The sequence below is a fragment of the Drosophila suzukii genome, chromosome X, assembly GCF_043229965.1.
Source record: "Drosophila suzukii chromosome X, CBGP_Dsuzu_IsoJpt1.0, whole genome shotgun sequence".
NCBI lineage: Eukaryota > Metazoa > Arthropoda > Insecta > Diptera > Drosophilidae > Drosophila > Drosophila suzukii.
This window is the reverse complement of record NC_092084.1, coordinates 8,731,848-8,758,984: the sequence shown is the minus strand read 5'-3', so window position 1 is coordinate 8,758,984 and position 27,137 is coordinate 8,731,848. Positions and strand designations below refer to the sequence as shown.

The following is a 27,137-nucleotide window of genomic DNA, read 5'->3' as shown; positions in this document are numbered from 1 at the left end:
GTGTGAGAAAGTACAAGTCCCAAAGGGGCGAAGAAGAATTATTAAAAATTATAATGAAACGTAATCAAATTTTAAATAAATAAACCGAAAGTCATTAAGCAAGTATGTGCGGAAAATGGGTAGCGCGAATCCAAACTGAATAGAAATTTAATTGTGAGGCAGAAAGCGAGGAACAACAAACGAAAGCAGTGGAAAAGCAAAAGCAAACAAACAAAACAATTATAATAAGCGACCGCGGGCCAATAAACAATAAACAAGGCGTGGCAGTCAAGTGAAAAAACAAGAATTGAAATTTTTTCAGGTTAAGAACAGCTGGTATTAAATTTAAAAATTTATTATAACACTTTCAGTGAGATCTTACGCCCAAGTTATAAATTTAAGCACACACCTTTCTGCTGCAAAAAGACAAATGCCCCAGATACAATCAGATGAACTTAAGTGATTAACCAAGGGTTAATGCCATCCTCCCCATTAATATCATTTCACTCTTGGGCCCTTCTTGGCTTTCCAATTCATTAAGTGAATATTCTTAGCCCAGCAGCTCTTGAAAAATCGCATTGGGGCAGGTCCACATAAAGCAATTTTCAATTTCAGCTTTTAATAGGCAAAATATTTACTTTTTTTTGTTGCTTCTTCTTATCGGAGAAGACAAACCTTCCCCCTTTTCTTTTCTTTTTTTTTGTTACGCTCTGCTGACGCTGAAATTAACAATTGAAATGGGCTAAAAAAAAAAAGGAAAGCGAAAAAAATGGGAAAAACTCAGCCAAGTTTGATTTGGTTTCTGGCCTCCGATTGCGTTTAATGAGTAAAGGAGAGAAATAAACAAAAATTACGACATTAAAATTAACAAATGTGCAGAAAGGCAGGGAAAACGACAGATAGCGAAGGTGCTAAGCTTTCACAATCAAGATGACCCAACCAGCCACGCCCCCTTAAAGCCCCGCCCACTGAATCATCCACTGAACCTTGGGTTGGTTTAAAAATATAAGGTACCTTAAGATAGGCAGACTCTGAAATGGTTTAATAATACTTAGGATTTCTTTAATAAATTCTATTCCATTTTAAAGGTATCCATAATTTTAAACTGAACCTTGTAATGGTTTTAAAATAAAAGGTACCTTATGATAGTCATACTCGGAAATGGTATAATAATACTTAGGATTTCTTTAATAAATTCTATTCCATTTAAAAGGTATCCATAATTTTACATATTCATAATCAATAATCGTAATCATGTTTAAAGAATAATTATAAATTATTTTTATTATTTAAGAATGTTATTTATATGATAAACACATGGTATATTTTATATGGTTTTCCTATTATTTTCGATTTATGGTGCGTACGTATAATTCCCCATTCAAATCTGAAATCCTTCTATAAGGCAATCGACTCCTCTTTCCGAATTCCAGTAAAAGCACAACCAAAACTAATTATTTACTAGACTAATGGATTTAGCACTAAATCGCTTCTGTAAAACTTCTCCATTCGCTCGACTGAATGGAGTGAAACTTTGGCCATACTATATTTTAAGGCTGCTAATGAAGCCAGGCTCCGATCAATATGATGCCCAATTAAGTATAGTGTGCAATACAAGATATATATGTGGGTGTGTATGTAGATGTTTGATGCAAAGTGAATGCAATTAAAAGTTTACTTTGCCCAATCGTCCTTTTCAGACTCGCACAAATACAAACACACACATACACACACACACAGATACAAATACAGGCGTGCGAGGGAACAAACAAACAAACACACAAACATACAGGCAGACATACAAGCATACAGGCAGACAAAAGGGCTTAAGCAAACAAATTTGCCGAGCGCCAACTTTTGCAACAGACTGTGTGCAACTGGTTGGCAAGCAAGAAGAAGAAGAAGAGGAAGAAGCTGCCGACGGGGCGGGCATTCCAAAAGGGGCGCCACACACACAGCATACACATGTTTCTGTCCCTTCTTTGCGTTTTATTTCGCCTGCAATTTATGTCAAATTAATTAAGATGCGCAATCAACAACAGAAACAAGCACAAGAATCGTGGATAATCTTTTGGGGTAAACTAAAACTTGGAATACCCTTTTTATGAGATCTAACTTCTAACGCCCCAAATATCTTAGTTGCTATAGCTTTAATCATTAAGCTAATCGCGGATTTATAATTTTCGTTTAGCTGTTAATAATAATAATAATAATAATCTTAGAAAGTTGTATTTGATATAAGTAGGTATTACTAGACGATGGATTTGATGTAATATCTAGTAATCTAATTAAATAAATTATGAAATTATAATTATAAAATGTGTTTTAAATCAAAGACTGCTTTAAATGGAATGTTTCAAATATGATATATTACAAATATATATATTACAAAACTTCATATATCTTCATGTATAAGACATATACCATTCCTAACTTAGAAAATGATATTATATTAATTTTTTTTGGGAACTCATCTTTTCTACAATTATTTTAATAGTTCTTAGAGGCAAGATGATATAATACTCCATGAAGGAACTAGGTAAAATATCCAAGCAAGAAGTTATAATAAGAAGACATTTTTTAAGATATCCAAGTACTTTACAAAGTTGGAGTACCCGCTAAAGCTCTCATAACTTATAACAACACACAATCGTGGTATGGGGCCTCCCAGAGAGCCCTCTTTACTCCGCTTTCCGTTTGGCGGGAGACCACTTAAACTTCGATTTAAAAGAGCTTGGCTTGATTTCCCCCCGAACCTTCTTTTGTTTGGCTACCGCCGACTGGCTTTTGTCAATTGTCATCGTACTTGTGCTTGTAGCGGCATAAAGAGAGATACACAAACAAACAACTGGGACAAAGAGTTGAACAACATAATTACCACATAATTATATAAGTACAACCCCCCCCTCACAAACCATAAATATATTGAGTCAACAAAAGAAAACATCAAAACGAAAGTTTTGCTCTCCTCGTGGAAAAACAGACATTTTTCTCATATTTTTTTGCAATGTTTTTCTGTGCTTGTTTTGTTTTAGGGTCTGTCAATCGCTTTCGGATCCGCGGAACCCTAAGACTTTTAACCCTCCCGCGGGCAGGAAAAATCTCAACAATTACAGTGATTTTAGGGCGGTTCCGGCGGAACATTCCACGGGGGAGAAATGCGAAATGCGCTGCCCGCACGCAAACTACAAATAACTCAAATAGTTGGACAAAGAACAGACAAAATCGGGGGGTTTATTTATGGGGGCGGTGGGTGGTGGGGATGGGAATGAAAATAGGAATATATGCCACTTACCCAATTAAGGGAAAAGCGAGTCTATCTGTAATCTTTGTTGCCCTACCGAATCCAAAGTAAATGCCTTTCATCATCAGCCTTTTGTCCGAGTCCAAGAATTTACACATTCATATTCCCTACTTATGTAATTAATTGGGGGAGGGGGGGATGGATTAAAACGGAAGGTGAAGCCCCACCGACCGTAATTTTCAGCAAAGATTATGATTGCAATTTCACACGAATTTAATTTCAATTAACAATTGGAAAAGTATTGATCCAGTGTGATTGATGCATTCGTAATGACATTGCATTCGCCAGGGGATTTAGGGTCGCAAATGCGAGACATCAATTGGTTATAATAGAACACGTTTTTATATTAAGCTCTAATGCACTTTCGGCACCTGTTTTATGTACACAAAAATCCAAAACTATTTAAAACTTAAAAAAGGTGTTGGTCTGGCGAAATATCATAGCTATTGTAGCAAATCTCTACATTAGTCATAAGATATTTACATAACAACAGATGGCTTTGTTGAGAGTCAATTAGCGATTCGAAATTCAAAAGAAATCATGTTTTTCACAGAAGATCAGCAAAAGATTACTAAAATCCATAAAGTCGAAACATTAAAGACCGATTCCCCAGAAGTATACCCCCCCCCCCCCTGCGACTAGTTGGTCCAGTGGTCTCCGCCAGGTGTCGCCCCAGTTGGCCCCAAAAAGAGATGCAAGCGACAACAAAATGATGATGACAATTCATTTTGAAGAGTTTCGGATACATTTTGCTGCTGCTACTACACAGCAGAAAAAAATGATATGATAGTATACCAAATTACCAAATATTATGTTGCTATATGAGAAAGAATAGACAGTTAGGATTGTCTTTTTTACACTGTTCACTTACCAAAAATACATCAATTAAATGTACATAATCAAATTATTTTTTAGCGGTGTTCTTTATTTTTTATCCGTGTACTACTACTTCTGTTGACCATTTCCGCTTCTTGTTTATGCCCCCCAACTCTGCCTGCTCTCTTGGCCAAAAAGCGGTTGGCAACAGGCAACAAAAGAGGAGGAGGAGGCAGCACTACCAAAGGCTAAAACCGAACTGAGTCACACAACACCAAGAGCCATTCAAAAGAGGGAGATCAATATTCATGATTCATGCCATTGGCATGCATCTGGTTACCAATGAGTTTTGGGGTTGGGGTTGGGGTTGGGGTTTTTTGTGTACAGGTATGTTTAGGTATGTGTACATACGTACGTATGTACATACGGTCTGGTTCCATCGGCTTTATGAGTTAAGCACAATTCTTTGCTTGACAAAGCCAAAAAACTCAACTCTGGCCGCATTTTCTGTCTCATTTCCCATTTAGATCTTATTCCTCATTTTCCCAGAGAAAAACACCTTACTGTTTTTGCCGGCCAGGTTATTAGCTAATCGCCGAGCCAACATCCATCATCGATACCAAATTGAACATGGCAGGCCACCAGCGCAACTCAAATTGATAACCAATGATCGAAAAAAAAGAGACATGAAAGGAACTGGGGGAAAAACAAAAGAACATTTTTAATGCTCTATAAGTGGGGTATATCTACATAAAATGAATATGATTTCATTAAATTCTTTGAGAAAACTATGTAAAAATATGTATCAATCTGTTTCTTATGAAACTAAATGTGATTATAACATACATACTATATATAAAAGTAATACACAAATTTAAACAATGAATAATACTTTCATACTTAGTTTATATAAAAAAGTAATGATCATAACCACAGAAGAAAAGAATTTTGTGATTGTAACCCTCTAAAAGTAGAATATTACTAATCGAAAACATATCTTGCATCATCATGACTTCTCTTATCCAAACCGAAGAACCTTTTCCCAAAGTGACAAAAATAAAGGGTAACGCTAACCTAGAGATAAACATTCATACATTCATGGACATAGAATGACTGTGTGGCCAACAATGAAAATAAAACAAATGTTGAAACATTTAAGCCAACACATGAGGCTCATTAGAGTGGGCGTGGCTGTGGGAGGCGACATGGTTGCAATAGCAGTTCAAACAAAAGCCGGGTAAAAATAAAACCCAAAAAGAAACCCACTCTTTCAGAAATTCTATTCGGTGTTCGTGCTTTTTTACGTTCCACCTTCGTTTGTCAACAATTGAGTGTGATAAGATTTTTTTCGGGTGCTTTCTTTCTTTTTGTGTCTGTCCGATTGTTTTTGTGGATTTTCGGATTGTGTGTACGCCCCATTATCACAAATTATGCATGGGCTTCAGGTTTTTGGGCTCCATTATCAAGCTCGTGTGTACTCGTCATTATGGTTTGTTATGATTATCTATTGCAATTGTTGAGACAGGAGAAATAATGTGCCACCTGCAGCCAAAAACCCTGAGATTGTATCTAATAAAATAAAGAATGGAGTGCGGATAATGCGGATAAAGGAAAACTAATAAATAAGGTCAGGGTAAATTGTAGATATAAAAAGAATTAATAATACCTACATTTTTGTTTAGTCACCACTTAAGAACAAATGTTTATCACAACTCCAATTGATACACATGCGCCACTTAACGATCTACCATTTATATTTGCCATATGTAGATAAAAAGCCACATCAACGATTAGATAAAAATCCGAGAGTTTAACCTAAATATATGGACATATATATTATGGGCAATATCTAGATTAGCGACTTAAGGTCATGAAATATTGGCCAAAACAAAAGCTCAAAAGACTCTCATTTAAGCCATCTATTTTCACACGAATCTCCCCCTACAATAAATACCGGATCATTTATCAGCTCAAATTGGCAAATTATGAGATATTAAAAGCAAACTTAATTGCTATTAACAATGGATGAGGGCGGAATGAATAACGGATAGGAAAAGGGAAAAACAAGGAGATTCCATCCAGCTGCTTGGGGGATAAGCGATTAAGGTATGAAAATGAATATAAATTGCAGCACACGCTGAGGCGTCATAAAACACAAAAGCAATAAAATGTACAAGGAGTTGAGGCACGAGATATAATACCGCCCCCCCCTCCCATCACTATGCACTTATAGAAATCAAGTCATATAATAATTATAATATACTTTTAAAACACTATCTACAATACTTTAGCTCATAAAACAAAGGGTATATATGTTTTACCAAATTAAATCATATAATATTTATAATCTTCTTTTAAAATACTATCATAATACTTTATTCCATAAAACAAGGAATATATATGTTTTACAAAATGTAATCATTTGGTTTATATTACTAATATATTCTATTTTTAGTATCGGTATGAATACATCCGGATGTGACATGGAAATTTTATATGGGATTTACATACATCATCGTTTTCATCCGGGTATACGTTACATATATTATTTTATTTTGATAACAGGGCAGTGAATAATTTAATATTTTTAAAAAAATATGAGCACTTATTGATAATACATTTTTTAACATCTAGACTTAGCCATTATGAGGCTAACATTTTTTCGACTGTATCTACACTTAACCCCCCTCAAAATGTGGCCACAATTAAGTGGAATGAAGGAGACGACGAGGAGAACAAGATGAAGTAGCCGGCGATGCGACTCAAGAAGCCAGAAAAGAGACAGGAGAAATTTTAGGGGGGGAAAGGGAACTTGTCAACAGTGTCAGAGGGAAAAAAACTGGAGAGTGGGTGAGGAAAACAAAAGGTAGCGCTGGGAGGAAACCCCAACCCACTTAGCAAATCTCCAAAGTTGAAGCTGATCAAAATGCAAACACAAAAAGAAAAAAAGAAAAAGACTGAGCAAACTTCAAAACACCGACACAGGGTGTCACAGGGTGACTCCTGTAAGGCGGGGGAGTTTCGAAAACCTAGTGGTAAGTTGGTAAGTGGGCTGTTTTCTTACTTTACAAAGGGGCTGGGCTATTGACAACGTGCCCAAGCACGGAAAAATATATAGCTCACCTTTTCCCTCTGTTCCTTTTGGCTTCTGCTTGTTTTTCCTCTGTTGTTCTCTTCTCCGCTTCTTATTTAATATTTAAAGGCGTCAACAATCGAGGGGCGGGGCACAGGGGGGGTCAAAGGTGAATGCTGAATACCTTATGACCAGATTCGAGTCCATGTAGAAAGTGATAAAGCAGCGCATCGAAGGTGGAATGTAAAAATGTCTGTTCCTCGGTGTCTGCTTGTCTGGCTATGTGTGTGTGTGCATAATAAAATTAGCAATAGCCACGCCCCTCTTCAATCCCAACGCCCCTTTTTGTGGGGTACTATGCTAAGTAGGCTACGTAGGATATAAGAACGTGTAACCGCATAGTTAAGGGAAAAACAAGTTTTAGCGGGTTAAGCTCTCTGAAATGTGCGATAAGTGGACTACAAATTATGGATAAAGGTGTAATAACAAGAATATTTTCCATGTCCCACATATAAAACACCTGACACGTTCTCAAAATGCTAGAAACCGCAAGGTAATCAACCTATCCATCTATTGTAGAGATTTTTATTCCATAATGCATGATCTTCTTATGCAAGAACCCCTGGGAAAATAAACAAAATTCCCATAAACTTGACTGATAAAGCGGAAAACTTTAGTCAAGAAAAACATGTGATTAGTGACGGCGACGATTCAATCAATAAGTCTTCTGCCAGTGAGATATTCGTAGTTAAAACTTTTGCTACAATTAATGGCGAAAGAAAAACCAAAGCCAACAATGAGTTTTCCACACTGTGGAAAACCTCTTGAAACTTCAGCGCACAGATTGTTAGCGCCTTACTCTCTTTCGCACTCTTAGGCGGAATTTTCCCCATGAGGCATACTTTTGGTCTGGTACTTTGGTACTTCTGGTACTTTTCTTACCTGCCGCTGTTGCAGCTCTCTCTCTTTCTACCACATCTCCCCGTCTCTTTCCACGCAATCCGAAACGTGTGCAACATATGTATGTGAGAGTGTGCGTGTGTTTTGTATCTGTGATTTTTGGGCGAAAGAAACGCCGGTCGCCGTGGAACCCAAAAAGGTAACCCAAAGAATACTCGTGTGTGTGTGTGTGGAGTATCTGTGTGAGTGCAGTCAAAGACCGGAAATGTCTAATGATAGCAGTCGTCTTCTTCTAGAATAGGTCCTCCCCCTACCACTTATTCTGCGTCTTCTTCGGCGACGTCCTCTTCTTATGGTGTTTGTGCCTTCAATTTGCACCTGGCTTTGGTCCGCTGCTCCTCGTGGCGCTTCTTCATTTCAATACCCTATAGAGTATGGGATTTACCATTCTGGATACAACTAGTCTTGGGGTTCCATAAAAAAGAAGTTGTATGCCTAAAAATTCTCTATAGAACTTTGGTTATCTCAACTATGGATGATAATAATATTCACTTTTATATTAGATACTTTTAAAAATGCTTTTTACGTCTGATAATTTAAATTCCTTATAGATCTTTGGATAACTTTACTATTGGTAATAATAATATTCTCTTTTAACTATAGAGTCCTTTAAAAATAAATACATTCTTTGATAAAATTATGATACTTAAGCTTCAGTTCGGGCTAATATACCCATTTACAGCATTTTTGTATAAGATCTTGTACCGTTTACAGAGTTTTTTTATAAGAGCTTGTTCCATTTACAGAGTTTTTTTTAACGATTTATTCAAGTTATAATATATCTACTATAAAATACTTTTATTCCATTATAAGACCATATATATCACCCATTTTGCCAGTACCTTAACCATGATATAGGGTACTAAAACCATCGATCTGCAACTGAGTTTCCCCATCTCAACCTCTTTTTCAGTATGCAAGTCACAATAAAATGTCTCGACTGTTGTAGTTGTTTTTGCTCTGCAGCTTATGCAAATGTGCCCAGCGAAGGTAAGCACACACATGCAATGACCTACCCTGCACCCAGAACCCCCCTCTACGCCCCTGTGCCCACTGTTTTCCCAACAACTTCTTAACCTGGCCTTGATCGTGGCGTTTTCTTCTTTTTTTTTTGCTTGCAAGAAATTCTTCTTCACTCAATCATTCGCTCGCTTAGTTTGACATGCGTCACCCCCCTTCCACCAGCTAAGCCCCCCTTTTGCCACACCTCTGACAGGCCGCGATGGTTTTACCTCTTTCGCATATTAATTGAAGGAAAAAAATCGTTGTAAGGAAAATGCAATAAAACTCTTCATGAATCAAGGTAACCACAAAGGCAGAAACAATGAAAAATTGGTAATCAACATTCTGGAGGGGGGTGTATGTGATCAAAGGGGGTGGCTTTATTAATTAGTGAACATTAACTGTATCCTCAGACGTGCTTCATTAGAAGCCATAAAAATATTCTTCATAAGTTTATAAATAAATCATTATTGAGCGGCGTTTGGAACAAAAAAAAAAACAGAAGACAAAAGGGGAAAACATACATTTTTGATTGCATTTTTTAATGGTTTTTCGTTTTACTGCTTGCTTCTTCCAAGTTTCTTTTGTTGCAAGTGGATCAATGCTAATTGAAATGCGTGGCAAGCAGAATGGAAAATCAGTCAGAAAAGCCAACACAAAGCAAGAAAAAATCAAGAAATATTTACACAAGCAGTTACAATCTGTACATATATCTCTACACTAACGAGTATTTGCTGAATCTTGTATCTTTTTTTGGTATTTCTATGAATTCAAACAATTTAAGCACAATTGAGCACACACAGTTTGGCAGCAATTTGAAAATCACTTGGATTTCGTTTGGACTAAACGATACGGATTAAAGGCAAACAAAGAGAATCTTAATTACCTCGAATGGGGAGTGTATCTTTAAGTATTCCTAAGTAAAGCCAACTCTTCCATTTTATTGGTCATATTTCGCGTAAGCTTAAAAACAAATACTTTTCCCCAAAAGTGCAGTTTGTAATTAACTCTCATTTAACAGTCTGCTCCTTCTGAGTTCCTCTTGCTCATTTTGTACTTTTTGATTTTTAAACACTTTAGAAAGTTTCACAAGAAGCGGCAAACTTGCTAATCTGTTTAATAACCGTATCAAAGTTTTAAGGACACTCAAAGCGAACAATCTTCCACCGTTTAATTCGCCTTATTTTGGGATCATCAAACTGTTGACTCATTTGTCACAGTTTCCCAGCGAAAATATCAAACTGTGCGAGACACATTTGACTTTTGGTCAATCTATCGCTCCACAGGGAAAACCTATCCCGGCGCGAAAAGGAGGGAAAAACAGCGGGAAAGTGGGAAAAACTGCAATGCGGGAATGGGTGTCGTTATTTTTTTTGGGGGGGGGGGGGGGGGGGTGAATGTTCTATATATGCTGGTCAAACATTTTCCCGCTGGTTGTAATTTGGCATTGTAAATGCTGTTGACCGGCTTTTCGTTTTGCTGCCTCTTTTTCTGGCTTTTTCCTCTATCGCTTTTCCCATACATCAACACTTTGCATTTTCCGATAGATCGCGGATAATTGTTATTGTTGTTATTTATGCTCCATCTTTCATGCTGTCACGGATTAAAGGCTCCCCCTGTGATTTTCCAGGGTTATACAGACTGTAATGATTTTATTTCTGATTTAAACAGTAAAAACTTGTATGAAATGTTGATTTGATGTTTTCCTGGTTTTTAATTCTTGATGGAACTAGTATTTTTTGTAAAAATCATATGATACCACATCGTATCTTATAACACATAATATCATATCATACCATATCATATCTTATCATATCATATAATTTTTTGCTAATTATATTTTAGCGTTTGTATCTGGAGCCTTCATTTCATGTCAATAAAATTTCATTTAAAATCTGTTACCCCCTTTTTGCCTACGCCCCTGTGTGCTTTTGTGTTTTCCGGCATCCCGTGTGTGCAAATGTCCGTTTAATGCAAAAATCCAAGCGAGTCGCCCGATTTACATTGTCAATAGAAAGGCATTACGATAATGCTCGTAAGCCACAACAGGAATAACAAAAAAAAAAACCCCTCCTGCCTCCGCCCATGGCCATTTGTGGGTCAATCAATTTTTGACGCATTCAAACAATTGGCCGGAAAAATTTGATTTATCTAATGCGGTCGTTTCGTCGCTTCGATCGGAAATTCTTTATTAAATTAGGCGAGTGTTTTGTACGGAATGCGATATGCGTATTATACCAGTCAAATAATGATAACCATTATGCTGAACATTTAACTTTTGGCCATCATTAGACAAGGAAAAAAAAACATTCGATCCTTTTTAGCTGCGCAGTGTTGTTTTCATTTTTCCTCATCGAATTGGCATCTTCATTTTTTTTTTCCTCCGGAATATTTGAGAGAGATTTGTTAGCCAAAGGCGCTTACTGGCTTATAAAATGGCAATCCAGAAAGCAAGCTTGTTAACGGAAAATGTGCAGTGGCAAAACGAAAGGAGATTTTCAGTTCGTTGCCGAGATTGTGTGGCAGGAGCAGTTTGACAGGAGAACAGGACATCGAGAATGTGTCCCCCAGAGGAAGGAGTCCCAACGAGCGAAATGGAAACTCTTTTTCCAGCCATAGACACAGGAATAACAGTAAAATATCATGTCACAATGTTGACGAATATAACCCAACCATCCCCATCCCCATCCACATCTCCACTGCTCTACGAAAAATATTTGCTGGAAAAAACCGCAAATACAGAACGCAGGAACCGGAAAGTGAAATGCAGAAGATAACTAATCGAATTTTCGTAGGTGGACACATAACTAGACTACGATAAAAGGGTTACTGGAAATCGAAAGCAAGAATAATTCCGTTGACACATAGTCTAGTAGTACTTCATTAACTTTGATAATAAACGCTTTTTATAAGTTCATTTAATAATGATATTAGCACACCTAAAACCACAAATACACAAAATAATACGCATGCTCGCATTTCGATCATTGTTATCGTATCGAATAACAGACTATCGATAAAATGGTTACTGGAAATATGACGCAAGGATATTTCCGTTGATCCATAATCGAGTAGCAAAAACAAATGATACTATATGAAATGAAAATGAATCAAGCCAGATTCCAAATAAGAATATTTGATTATCTTTGATAATAAACACAGTCATAGGTTTATTTAATAATGCTTTTATCCAAACTGAAACCTGAAGTACACAAAAAGATACGACCATTCAACCATTGATCACTTTTCGATCATTGTTTTCTTATCGAATATCAGACTTTCGCTTTTGATAGTTATTTCTCAGTTTGTTTTTTTTTTTCAGCTTCGCTCTGATTACCGCACTCGAGTTTAATTGACTTGCTGTTATGAAACGCACTGTGCCTCTTTGTTTACGCTATAGAGCCGAACAGTTATCATCATCATTCGCTCTATATTGTTTAAATTACATATATCTCTTTCACAGTCAATTCCCTTGGACAATCTTCATAAATTATTTCCTTTCGTTTCCGTTTTTTTTTTGGTTTATATTTTTACTATTTTTTTCGCACCTTAACCTTCTCCATTCGCAACTTAAACAACAACAATGAGCGCAAAAAAGAGCTTAAAAAGTGATTTCATGTTCGTTTTTTGGGTCGTATTCATAACTTTTGGTGTTTGTCGCAGTTTATTTTGTCGTCTTTTTGGCTTGAAAAGCGATTTCGTTGCACTGTTAAATTGATGTCACAAGTTAATGAATGGAGAGTGGGAGAAAGGAAAACATATTGGGGATGGGATGGGATGAGATGGGATGGTATGGGTCCTCAGGTGCAACAACAACCAAAGCAAGTTGAAGCCAATTATAAAACTGTCGTCTTCATCTTTAGATTTTGGCTCCGTGTGTTTGCCGTGTAACCCGAGAGGATGGCTAAAAAATATCTATGGGAAACACAAATGGGCAAAAATAAAGAATGCAAGAAAGAAGTATAAAAACTGGTCAAAAAATGAGTGCACAGGGAAAAATATTGGGGTTTTAAATAACTAACATATCATTATTAAAACATTTAACCGAAAAAATAATATCTTATCCTTACAACATAAAGAAATATCTGATATTAGTTTTAAAATTCAGTTCAAAAACACACCTTACTCTTATTTAACATAGAAAATTGCAAAAAGTTCACAACAGAACAACACGTTTTTTCCCAAGATTTCTGATTCAAATATATCTTTTTTTTAGACCAAGCTATATATATTATTTTCTGTGTAAGAATTTTCGCAAAGGGTGGGTTGTGGTGCGGGGGACAACAAGTGCGGAAAGACAAGGCAGAAGTAAAGCAGCTGGACAAACAATTTGCATTTTTTGTCAGATTTCATCGTCTTCTTCTTTATATTTCTCCTTTTCCCAGTCAGGCAAACAGTTTGACAGTCACTGAAGGGTGGGCGAAAGGGGGTGGGGGGTAGCACCTGCAGTGGCAGAAACAGATGGCTAAAAACAAAAAATAAGTACAAAAAAAAGGAAGAGCCAGACAGACGGAAGACGATACAAAGCTCACAAACTATTTAGCTAATTCAGCACTTTCCACGCTCAGCTGCAGTTGATACCCACCCAACTTCCCCCCACTTTTCCGCCCAACAAGGTCAGATTGCAAAGAACGTAAACCTAAATATCGCAAAAGTATTTATACACTAGATCGGGGGGTAGTTTCCCTTTTCCCAAGCCTGATAGACCCGAGACTTCTGATTGACTTCGACTTTATTCCGTCGCATATCACACATATATGTATATTATTCAGTCATTTATAACACCCTAACTAATTACATTAACTCGCTTAAAATCAATGTATTGATACTGCTATTGAAAATCTCGGATATTGCACTTTTAATGCGGGCTTACAACTTCCTATCTGTAGAGTTCAATTTGCACAACAATTTCAGGCTCCATGGAACTCCCCCGCAAAACCAAAGGCCTCCAAATACCAACAGCAACACAAACAGAGCCTAAGGGACTCATTGTGGTGACTCCGTCCCCCCTTTTGATGCCCCGTATACCCCGAAAACGGCGAAAACCCCTCTGAAATTGCCCTGAAAACCCCCGCCATAAACTATTCAGTCGGCCCATGTTGAAAACCCCAGCGCAAATGTGAGGTTATGTGTGTAAGCCCCTCGCGAAATTCAAATCGGAAATTTGTTGATTCTGTATTTAATATTTGGTTTGGCGGGCACATAATACAATGCACAATATAATGTTTGGTTCGCCAACCTCGGGGGCAAGAATTTATTGTCCAAACAAATCGGCGCATAAATGAACAAAATGCAAGAATGCATAGTATACAGTGCGTTTCATTAGGCTATAAGTTTAGAGATATTTTAATCGATAAGTCATCGACTTAAGTACAGATTTTATAGTTGGTATAAATAAATTTGTAATAGTATATTGTGATCTTTACATATGTTTGGTTACTTAGAGAGGTAGATAATGCTACATATATCGCATTCTTACGTGCCTTTGCAGATTTCAACTCATTCTTCTTTTCTCTGAAATATCTTGAAAAGATGCAAGTGAATGGAAAAAATGCATTGCACAGTAAGAAAATATAAGCTTTTAACAGTGCAAACAGATCAAATAAATAACGTAAAATACAAAAAAGAGATCTTCTTTGGAAGGTTATTTAATACTTTTTGTCAACTTTAAGATAAGACTGTCTGCAACTGGATATTTCCCTTTGGCAAGTTCCTTGCCAACGTTTCTATTCAGCATATTTTCCATGAATTATGATATGCGACAAAACTTATCACTTTTTTTTTTGCAATAAAACTCCAGTAAAAACTCACGCAACTCAAGTTCTTGAATCCCGAGTAAAAGCTCATTTCACAGTTATGCTTAATGAATCTGGTTCCATTTTCATAATTTTCTCACAGAAAAAATACGGCAAAAAAAAATCATAAGAATTCCAACAGATCGTGGAAAAGCGTGAAATATTTTCACACTCCAGAAAGAGAGGCTAGATAAGCAGGTTTATTTTTACTCCGACCTTTTTTGTAATATTTCAATTTACAGTGGAAACTCCAATGATTGAAAATGTCTAGAAGTTACATTTAATATTATTTGTTTTTCTTTGTGTTAAGAAACCTATGAATTCTTTTGTTCAAGATCATTTTAAATACTATCTCGACTTGATTTTCTTAATAAACCAAATTAAAAGACCAAGTTTAAAATACATAAAATATACACATCTTGGTTTTTGTGGGTTTACTCCACTTGAAATTTATTATGTTTGCTTGCCATATTTTGATAAGCCGAAAAATAAGAGCAGCAAAACAGAAAACCGAAGAACTGCATTCGATCATCGAATTCGAATTCAAATTCGAACGCGAGGGTTCTTTTCGAGTTGCCTTTTGTGCGGCTCCTTCTTATTTCGAAATTCCCACGGCTGTTTGTTTTGTACTTGTTTTCGTCCAAAAAAAAAAGCAGAAAGAAAGAAGAACCAAAAGGAGAGGGGAATGCAAAAGAAGGTAAACTTACCCGCGTAACAAAAAAATAAGCAGCTGTCGCAGTAGCAGAGCAAGAGCAGCGCTGCAAGCAGCGACGTCGACTGCGGCAGCGACGGCATCTCAATGGCTGTTGTTCCTGTTGTTGTTGTTGCTTTTGGACGACGTCGACGCAGCGACGACGCCGCAGATTTGAGCATTTGTTGTTGGCTTTCGGTACTTCTTGGATTTCCTTTAATGTTTTTAGCCGTCTTCGTCTTCTTCTCCGTCTTTTCTACTTTTAGTCTAATTTCTAGTTTTAATTATTCATCTCTCACATCTTTTTTGGCTAAAACATAAAACATAAAGCGAAACATGAAATTTTAAACGTCACTTTTGGAGTTTTTGCTTTGTGCCAGCCATTCGCGCTCACACAATCAAACACAAACACAAGCACACCTGCCACAGGTAGAAGCCAGAAGAGCAAGAGAGAGGGAGAGAGAGAGAGAGAGGGCGCGATCAAAACCGAATTGAGAGAATGAGAATGCAAAAGCAAAAACCAAAAAAAAACTTCTCTCTCTCTTTCGCTCTCACTGTTTTCGAACCCTTTTTCTTTTGGGTTTTTAAGACTGGTTTTTAAACTCGTTTTTCACATGCAATTCTGACACACACACACACACACACATTCACACACTGGCAAATATTCGTGGCTAAGAAACATTTCAAGTAACTTTTGTTAAATAAACAAATGTTTATTCCATTATGCCTTTGGCTTTTTGGCGGCATTTCTTCACACACACACAAAACAACAGCAATAAAACATAACAAAAAACCAACAAAAAACGCGATCGGTGCGAAAGAGACGGCGCGCTTACTGCTTTTTCTTCTTCTTCTTCTTCTTATGCTTCTTCTTGCTGGATAAATTTGTTTTTGAAGGTGAGGAGACAACAAAAACGCTCTAGTCCCCCAAGTCCAACGTGGTTAAAACCACAACAATCAACAAAACGATGAACTAAAACTCGAGAATCCGGTAGCGTAGAAGTCGCACAAGTCGCCAATCGCAATTCGCAAATCGCAGAAACTGCAATTTCTCCGACGACAACACGAGAAACAACCGTTCACCACGCGCGCACAAAACAAACTGCGCTGCCTCTGTCGCTGCCGCTGCTGCCTTTCTGCCGTTTCTGTTGCTGCTGCTTCTTCTTCCTCTGCTGCTTCGGCCTCTGCCGACGACGCGCACAGTGGGACGCGTGGGCCAAAACGAACGAAGCGAGTGGCGCAACCGCAGTGAAGTGGGTCGCAGCTGAAATGAACAGGTATAATTAAAAGTATTTTAAGACTAAGTTGATTTGATATTTATTTGCAATTATATTACCTCATTTTACATTTAAATACAAACAGTAAACACCTATTTTAGATGTAACTAGAAAGGTCGTTCCCTTGGCAACATTGCCTATTTTTAGAAAACTAAAAACTAATTATACAAATTTTAAGATAATGTTCCATTTTAATATACTATGGTGTATGTTGACAGAAAACGAAATATAATGGCTTATGTATTATTTTCACATTAATTATCCGATCGTTCCTATGATTCTATATGATAAAGTCGTCCGATTTGATTAAAATTTTATACGAAATTCTTAAATATGATATGATATTCCATTTCAATATACCTCCGATTATGACCGTATATGTACGTACATATTTTATTAGGCAGGTCCACTTAGCCAACCGACAAAAAAGGTTAGCCGTTAAAAATCGTTGTATAAATATAATATTATATCCTATATAATCATAAAAAAAATTGTTATCATTTTTCTAAGAAAAAATTAAAAAATATTTAAAGAAAATGCATTTCTGGTAACCCATTTTATTATTGCTGTTTTGAACCCCTTAAAAAAATCATATTTTATTCAAGTCAGTAAATAATCGCCGACCCACTGTGAATTTTCCACTCAAAACCAGCACACAGTCACTCAAAATTGCCAACTTCACTCAACATTGAGCACTGGCCTTTCTTTGAGCGGAATTCAATTGTCGTTTGATTGGCGAAGTTTAAAAACGAGACTCATTAATTATGTTGAATCAGTTACATAAAAATAAAGTAAATAAACCCAAAAACTATTGTGCACAAAAAAGAATTTTTCATATAAAATTGAGTACAAATCATTGGAAGGCAGTTAAATTACAAACTCTTTTTTCGGCTACGGTTATAAAAAAATTAATATTTTTAATATAATATATCCTTAATAATTAAGCGGAGTCTTATTGCAGCTCCTGCTGACTTTTGGCCCTCTGGCATTGCAAATTCCAGAAGAGTTTAATGGAAAATGCATGTACGAAAATGCAAAATAAATAAATTCTGATTAAGCTACCCCTTTTTTCTACTTTTCACCGCCTTTCATTTTGGCGCATACATTTTTTAAGTGTGTTAACAACACATTTTGGCTATTAAACTTGGCGTTTTCTCCGCATTAAAATTAAACACACACAAAATGTATGCAAAATGTAATGCAATTGTAAGTTGTGTGCGTGTTTTCCCCATTTTCCACACACACACACACACACACACACACACACACTCACACACACCAGTTGAAGAAGAAGCAGCGCAACACGCAGAGAAAGATGTGAAATAAAATGTGCATTTCAAAATGCACTTAAAAATTGTTGTCGCTCCTCTGCGACTGTGTGTGTGTGTGCTCGCCGCGAGTGTGTGTGCGTGTGTGTCCCGCCAGAGGTCACAGGTCAACTTCGTCGCCTGCCAATTAAAACTTTTTATGCGCTGCGGCGGCTCCACACACACAAAACGAGCAGCATAAACAGCCTTTCCAGAGATGACAGTTCCCCAATGTGGGATACCATTTTTTCGCCATCGAAAAATGTTAATGATATGTCAAAGGAGAGCTCTTTAAAAAATGGGAGTTTAACGCTCAGGTGAACAGCGAAATGTTTGGTACTTGACATAATACAAAATACAGGAGGTTAAGATTATTATTAATAATTTAAAATATTAATTATAATAGTTAAAAGAGTTAAATGGTCAGTTTTACCAATGAAATAGTTACTCTTACAACCACAAAATCTACATTACATATTGTTTCATGGTAGTTTTACTCTTTAAAGCTATTTTTAATAGTTTTTAACCTTTTTATAGTTAATTATAATTAAATTTAACCCATAATTTTGTGCATATATAAAAACGCGAATTCTAGAGCCCGATTAATAAACAGTACTTATTAAAAAAAATGAATACTAGAGATGGCCAACTTAGTTTGTTATAAATAAACCGTATAAAAAATTTAATATTATTTATTTGGTTACCATTTTGACCATTTCACAAATATTTTATATTATTGAAAATTATATTTTAAAAAATTCTTCTAAGAACCATCAATTATTAAACCAATTTCATTAAATAAATTTAAACTTCTTTAAAATTACCATATGACGTGCGTGTCACGCACACATCGCCAATAACCACACACATACGATGCCAAGCGCATTTTCAAGTAACTTTATTAATGCGATTTCAGTTAATTAACAACACAACAATTACTCGGCCAAGGGGCGGCGAGAAGGGGGGTGGCAGGGACTAGGACTCGCCAAAAAGAAGAACTTTTTAATCAACAAAATATATATAATGGAATCGGCGGGCGAAAAGTGCACTTGCAGTCGATTAAGAGTATTGCGGCCTTTGAGTGCAGAGCTTAAAAAAGTTCAGATTGATATAATTTTTATATTTCAACAAATATATAATTTTTTTAATACTAAAAAACGTTTTTATAATTTATGAGTAAGTTAAAGCTATAGCTGTCGAAATAAATAACAAGATTTTAAGATCACTATGTTCTTGAAAATTTTTTGTTCATATTTTCTTTATATATATGGTTTGAAAAATGAAACAAAATTATTAAAGCATTGTTATAATATTTTTACTCTAATATAAAAACGTACTTATTTTATGCGAGTAGCCAGTTAAGGTGAATTTATCGTTGGCGGAATAAATAAATTGATTATAAGATCATTATGTTCTTGATATGATTCTCAATAATGAGAAAAATTATCAAAGCGTTCGTTATTATGCTAATATTTGAAACTCCACGAGCGGATATGCCATCATTATTTTAAGCACTCGGGGAAACAAAACACAAATATGGAAAAGTTACTCGGGGATTTCACTCAATTTCAGCCACGCCCCCCTTTGCCCACGCATGTGTCGTATTGTTTTGAGTTGGAAATTTTGTCGTTTGCGCAACAAGTTGGCAAAATCCAACCGACGACGAGAATCTCGGCGATTGTGTGGGTGTAGCCGTGTAATAGTGTTTGAGTTTCGCTTTCACCACTTTCACTCCTCTGTTTGCCTGCAACACACACACACACACACACACACACATATAGGACAAGCAGGACACACGCAAATCGGAAATCCAGGCAAAACTTTTCTTTGCCTATCAAATGGCAGGAAAAAAAGTGTTGCCTACCTTTGGGAGCTGAAATATCAGACGCCCGGAAAATCAGGAAAAGCGACGAAACCCCATGAAAAGTATAAATGTTGAGTGAGCGGGAAATGGCCAACATTTTGAATAGCTGCCAAGGAAATTAGAAAAACAAAAAGTTGATTAAATAAACCGGGAAATCCCATTATAATGCCAAATGATGATAGTGTTTTCCATTTTTCGTTCAATTTGTAGAAAAAGAAATGTAAGGAAAAAGTGCATTGCATTGAAATGAAAAGTATTTTAAGGCAGAGATATTTTGCCGACGGCAATAAGAAAATGTTTTTATATTGAACGATTATTTTTACAATTAAATTCATACCTTTCCATTAGGTAAATTATGATATAAAATGTTAAGCCAAGTTAAATGAAATAAATTGAGCATCAAGGAACGGCTGAATTAAATTACACTAAATTAAGCAGTCTGAAATCAAAATGCAAGATTAATGAAGTATAAAAAACAACTGGAGATAAAACAAACAATCATTGACATTGCTCAACTGGTGTAATAAACGGCATAGGGCCAAAAAATAAAATAAAATCACACACAAAATGACCAACCTAATCTAAATTTCCACGCGATTGAATCTGAAAGTGAAAAACGTAACTTTTTTCAGCTATCAATTGTAATTGAAATGACCATTCACATGCTCCAGATACCCATCTTTGTTTTATTTATTTCTCCATTTTGTGTCATTGCAATTTGACTCCTCGTTACAAATTCCCCTAACCCAGCGACGAAAAAATATAAAACTTAATTATGCCTAATTGAGTTAAATGATTAACGGGGCATTTCACTCCCCCATATTTCCATGTGACCTGTGATCCATTCAATTTCCACATGGCCAGTCGATTGGTCAGTCGGACATGGCTTAACACTCAAATTGATTTGAAATGTGCTTAAAAAATTATGCTACACACGGACGCGGCAAAAACAAAACAAAACACAGAAAGGTGCGTTTGTATGGGTGAATTTGAAAATGGGAAATAGAAATGGGTGCACTGAAAAGAATAAAGAGTTTGAAAGCAACAGAAAATTGTAGGCAATTTTATCATTAATGTCAAATTATTTAAGTTTTACTAAGTATAACACAATTTTGGGTTTAAATAAGATATATAATATATCTTTTATATAAATAAAATGGGTAATCTTTTGTTTCCGTGTGGTCTACGTGCAAGCATTTTCAAATGCATTTGAAAAAAAAACAAATCCCAATCGGCCAACCAAGCCCCACCCATTTGACCCCAGCCGAAACACCGTTTTTCCCACCCACATTATTTCAAAACCCTCTTTTTTTAGAACCCGAACCCCATGGGGATTTGGTGTTGACAAGCTCGTTGGCAAATCACACAAAGTATGCAACAAAAACACACGAATACCTCTCCGGGACAACAAAAAATGGTGAAAAACAACAGGGAAATTAGGATTTGAAAATGCTAACCATTTTTGTATGCCCTCTTGTGTTTGGAAAATGGGAATCACCCCAAGTAATTTTTATCGAAAAATGCTTCAATGAAACTAAGTATGAATATAAAAGTCAAAAAATGTTAAAAAGACATTTTCAAGCAGGTCAAAGTAATCAAAAAACGTTAGTAATGCATGCCGCAAATTCTTCAGACTTTTTATATGAAAAATAATAAGAACCTGTGACTTAAACTCCTTATTGATTTATGTAAGACGTGACTTGTTTCTTCATAATAAGGGATCTACTTTAGAAAAGTTGCCTAAAGTCGCATCCTAAGTCTAGGAACCCCCTTTAAAAATGTAGAATATCCAAAATAAACAAGGGAGAAAGGAAGGGCATTATCCTAATCCGGACTAGCAGCTGTCAAATTTATTTGCACACGAAAATCCATCTGCTTGGACCACGGACCGCAACTGCAACCACGTATCACCCCCCTCGCCACTGAAATCGGCCGCGGGCGCCCATGGAAAATCAGGGGGTTGGATGAATGCAAGCGCAACAAGTTTCTGCAGTAGTCATTCCAATCCAATTCCTTTTATTGTTGTTGCTGTTTGTTCTTCGGCATTTGCAACTTTTGACCTCTCTTTCGACAACCCCCTCTACCACCGTCCGCCCGCCCATGAGCAGTTTGTGTTGCCAATCAACACCTACCCCCCCTCTGGCCCGTTGCCCATGGCCATGCAATTTTGACAGGGATATAAGCCAGGACTTTGCGTTATTGGCATTCGCCGTGAATGCGGACGGAGACTTCAGGATGCAGATGCAGATGGAAATGAAGATGGAGATGTTGAATGGACACACGACTGCGGATGCGGATTTGCGGACATGGACTGTCGATACGGGACACGAACACTTCTGGCTAATCGAATTTAAATTTCCGTCAAATGAAGCGCATCTCACGTGTGCACTTGACACTGAAAGAAAATGTTTTAAGGGTCCTAAGATTCTACTACCTAGATTCTAGTACCTACATGAATTCTTTCCTTTGCAGCTAATCTCCAGTAATTTCATTATATTTTTAATTACTGCCTTGGTAATTTTAATTAGCTTTCCTTATATTGAAAGGTTCTAAGATTCCATCACAAACAAACCTATATAAACGCTTTAAAACAACTTTTAAATGTAATTTTAGGTGCCTACATGTACGCATTTAATAAATCATAGACGTGTTTCTGAATGAATTCATTGTACTTCTGAGTTTAAGATATATTGTTGCATACTTTTAGACACCTAAAATGATTTAATCAGCGATTTTATAACTCTAGAGATTGCTGGTAATACTTTACTTATAGTTTTTGATAACCCTGTTACATTTTCAATGAGCAAAATAATCCACTACCTAGCAAGCCAAACCTACAAATCATAATCCTCATTTTTTTCCAAATTTTCTTTCAGTGAAAAGTGGGCGTGGCACTCACACGTGTGAGAATGTTTGTATATGGCAGCTTATTTAATCAAACATCCTCTTTGTGTGACTAATGCGACATTGAGTGAGCGAATCAGCGAAATGGGATGGGGGATGTGGGTTGGGGTTATTGGTTATCCTGGAGATGGAGATTCAGGAGTTGATAGACTCTGGTTTGTGCACCGCACGTAATGGGCGTGGCCCAGGTGGGCGTAATTGCCGAAAACTGAGGTGTCAATAGCATATTGCATACATATAGCTATTGTAAAGGCCGTGGGCCGTCATTACTGGATGTCTAGCATTGTTAATCTGACACTTTATCGATTAACGAAATTACAACTCAGCGTGCCCGGGGCGATTTAAAGGGCTGGGCGGACAAGGGGGCGTGGCAGTCTCATTACAAGGTAACTAAACTCACCGCTTAAGTTATCAAAATCTGCTCCAAATGAGGAATTTGTCAATAATCTCTCAATTAGTTGCGGATTATTGCAAGCTTTGTCGAAAAATCAGCTTCTTTTGCAATGTGTGCAATTTCATTATTTACCGTAATTTCATTTATTTACAATTATTTTTAAATGCCTGCCAGCTTGCACAATTTAATTAATTTGCCTCGCATTAAAATTCAATGGCAGGAGATAAATGAAGGTGAAAGCCAAATTTAAGAGCAGGAATGGAAAGGCTACTATGCAAATAGATTAGGTTTAAGGTATTTTCGATAATCAGTTAATTTTAATTAATAAATAATATAAAAAATGTAAGAATACAAATTATTTATTAGATATATTGTAGGAAATAGTTTTTTGTTTAAACTATTTTATTTTTAGGGACAAACAACATTAAATTTCAGTTTCCTTGTTTCGATACTTATCGATAACTTGGGATTCTTTTTTATTCATAATCAGGGATGATCAGGGTTTAGCTATAAGTTGAAAATGCCTAAAAAAGTATTTGATATAAAATAGTTTACAATTTATTATCTAGAGAAAGATTTTTTGTAATTAAGTGTACTCCTTTTATTCGAAAGCCCATATTAAATTGCGGTTCCTTTGTTCCGATACTTTTCGAGAACTTGTGATTCTTTTCGATTAACTCTGCCCCTGCTCAGCCCCTCGATAAGTAAGTTCCCTTGAATGGCGAGTGGGTGGAGGAGCTGTTTTTGCGGTTTTGCCGAGGCGCCTGCTGCATTGCGACAAGTTGGAGCTTCTATCAACTGGTGTCCAATTTGTTATGGACAGGTAAAAATGGCAATGCGCGACGCCGTAAATCAGGAGTGCCGGTGGTCGGTCGGTCGGTGGCCTCCTTCTCCTCCTGCTCCTCCGGTTCCTCCTCCCACTTCCCCATATCCTGGCGGGGATTCCCAAGGGAAACGTACTGGTCAGGGGCAGACTCACTTGGCAGACTGCTTGGCCACCAGCAAATTGCGAATAACAGCAGCAAAGGCAGCAGCATTGTTGCGGATTTTGGCATTGTCTTGTGGCATGCAACGCGCACAGTGGTGCCAAATTCACAGGAATATGATGAGAGAGATCAATGATGTTTAAACGGATGTATACCAAGTGTTTTCATTTTAAGAAATGGTTAAAATCAAATAAAAATCAATTTAATCTAAAGAGTAACTTATATTATATTTTTTTTTAGAATGATAGTTAAAGCCAAACTTCAAAATTTAAACTATCCTATACAATTTTTCTTTAACCTTTCAGTTTTTTTTGTCAATTTGTTTGTTATTACCTTTACTATGATCACCACTGTACTTTTGCGCAAAGGGGATATTTAATATTCTCTTTCCGTTTTTACCCAAAAATTCATTAAACCGTGGTTTAAAATGGTCTTTCCTTAAAAAAAATTTTAAAAATATTAATTTAAAAAGCTGGGCTCTGTATTTCTGCCTACAATTTTCGATGTAGTATTTTATAAATAATTTTTCTGTGCAGCGCAACAGCTCATATCATGATCAAAGCTGGCCAATCAGTTCATGAATAGTGAACTTCTACGAACATTGCGATTCTCCAGCGACTTGTAGCCAGGGTTTTGCCCTTCTCTGGTGGTTGTCATTGTAACCGATTGTCAATTATGTTTCGCATGCAGTTGAAAACGTTGCATTTCCGACGCCGCCGTTGCTACTGGCCAATGTTGAGTGGCGACGTGGCTGAGAGAACAAAAGACGGTCAAAACAAAAGGCCCAGGGATGGGTTGGATACAACCCCCCCCCCCCCCCCTGAAAAGGGGTACTTTGGGGGTGGGGGTCAGGTGAATATGGCAGGCTTTAGCCGGGTCTGGTCTTCGGTCTGAGCCCAGGCATCCGGAAGTTTGCGCTGACATTCATTACCATAATTCACAACAGCTTAAAACATTTATGTGGCTGCCGCCCCAAGCTCTCACAGACAGCCCCAAGCACCCCCCCCCCCCTCCCAACCCATACCACAAAGACCCCCTTTTTGAAAGGGGGGGGGGGGTCCGCCCATGCTGCAGTCTGTTGTTTGCGTTCGGATTATATGCAGGAGCATGCAAAAAGGGATAATAAGGAAAACTTGAAAATTTGTTGCAATTATTTTAACTGCTTGGAAATTGCCGTCACCCATCTGCATTCACCATTCACCGCCCTGCACTCTCCACTTTACAACTTGTTTTTGGGGCACACGTGCCAAGACCCCCAAAGTCCTTCGCAAAATGTAGCCTCTACACAGCTCGATATTCATTTTGATTAGATATTTAAAGAATTTTGCAGTTTTCAATCCAAAACTTGACCAAATCGAAAAAACTAGGAAGGCTGATAGGGGACCAGGTTCAAATCCCACTACTTATTCTTTAGGGGTTACTCCCAATATTCCAGCTACAATATTTGTATAAATTGTAAAAAAACTAAAATGTATTGATATGTAAAATTACCTTTGCCTGCGATCCATGAATTTTTTTAAATGCTTTCCCTAAAACCATAAATGAAATAAAATTAAAAATGTATTATGTTAAAAAAAATTTGTTACCAATTAGTTATCACTGGAATTCATTTCACTTATAGTTGAACGGGTAATTTGAATTATAATTTTTAAAAATATAAAAATTATATATTTATCAAATAATGTTTTCTGTGTATTTTAGATGCCCACACACATGTGTTTTTGTGCAGCTAATGTATGGTGTCCAAGGACGATGGAAAAAGTGGTAGTCCTGCTGTGCTGGCCAAGCGAAAAATGAGGAAATAAACTTGATTTTGATAAGGGCCAGGAGCATTGCGAGGAGTGAAAGTGCGCCAAGCAAATGGGTAAAAACTTTTCCTAATATGATTAGAATTTTCACAAACAATTTATGAGTGTTAATTAACTTAAGTTAGTAAAAAATGTTTAGATTTGAATGCCATCGCATTGAAAATTCAACTACGAGTTCAACGAGGAATGGCATTTCTTTATCAGACCTTTATTTGCAATTTGGAAGCCGAAATACAGACTTTTTAGGGAGGAAAAATGAGACTCCGAGTTTTGTCAAAAAAATACTCTTTTTTTGCGGTTTTTCAATTGTAGTTTCGCCAAATCAAGGCGTACAGCTAAAAGACCGACTGTTCTGAGCAGCTGACTTCCAATGCTAACGATCCCCATCGCTTTGAGGAAAATTTATTTTTTGACAAATTTTATCATTTTTCATCAGGTTTTTTTGAAAAAAAATTGGAAAAATACAACATTTTCATATTTTAATGCCAATGGATTGGAAATTAAATTACGAGTTCAACGAGGTATGTCATTCCTTATTCTGACCTCTATTGGCAATTTGGAAGCCAAAACACTGACTTTTTAGGGAGGAAAAATAAGACTCAGAATTTTGTCAGAAAATACTCCTTTTTTTTGCGGTTTTTCAATTGCAGTTTCGCCAAATCAAGGCGTACAGCTAAAAGACCGACTGTTCTGAGCAGCTGACTTCCAATGCTAACGATCCCCATCACTTTGAGGAAAATTTATTTTTTGACCAATTTTCCCAATTTTCATAAGGGGTTGCATCAGGTTTTTTTGAAGAAAATTGGAAAAATACAACATTTTCAGATTTTAATGCCAATGGATTGGAAATTAAACTACGAGTTCAACGAGGTATGACATTCCTTATTCTGACTTTTATTTGCGATTTGGCACCCGAAATACTGACTTACAACACTTGCCAAAAAAAAATATGCTTAAAACTTTTTGGGCCATCAACT

At 36.7% G+C, this 27,137-nt stretch overlaps 1 protein-coding gene and 1 long non-coding RNA gene across 13 annotated transcripts in view; one reads left to right on the top strand and one right to left on the bottom strand.

Annotated features, from left to right (window-relative positions):
* Positions 1-16,713, bottom strand: part of sdk (sidekick cell adhesion molecule) — an 85,192-nt gene extending 68,479 nt beyond the window's left edge. For 8 of the 12 annotated variants that reach the window (XM_065868199.2, XM_065868203.2, XM_065868202.2 and 5 more), the window contains exons 1-2: positions 16,457-16,712; positions 15,637-15,930 (exon numbers count right to left, since the gene is read on the bottom strand). In XM_065868199.2, coding sequence (XP_065724271.2) covers positions 15,637-15,802 — 166 coding nt within the window. In that variant the 5' untranslated portion in view covers positions 15,803-15,930; positions 16,457-16,712. Of the gene's footprint in view, positions 1-15,636; positions 15,931-16,456 lie in introns of all 12 variants that reach the window. The other 4 variants (XM_065868201.2, XM_065868207.2, XM_065868209.2 and 1 more) reach the window with 2 other exon arrangements.
* Positions 16,714-16,769: 56 nt separating this feature from the next.
* LOC139353483 (uncharacterized) lies at positions 16,770-26,306 on the top strand. Its single transcript, XR_011604787.1, has 2 exons — positions 16,770-16,897; positions 26,054-26,306. It is a non-coding gene; the product is annotated as an uncharacterized lncRNA (long non-coding RNA).
* The last annotated feature ends 831 nt before the right edge of the window (positions 26,307-27,137 follow it).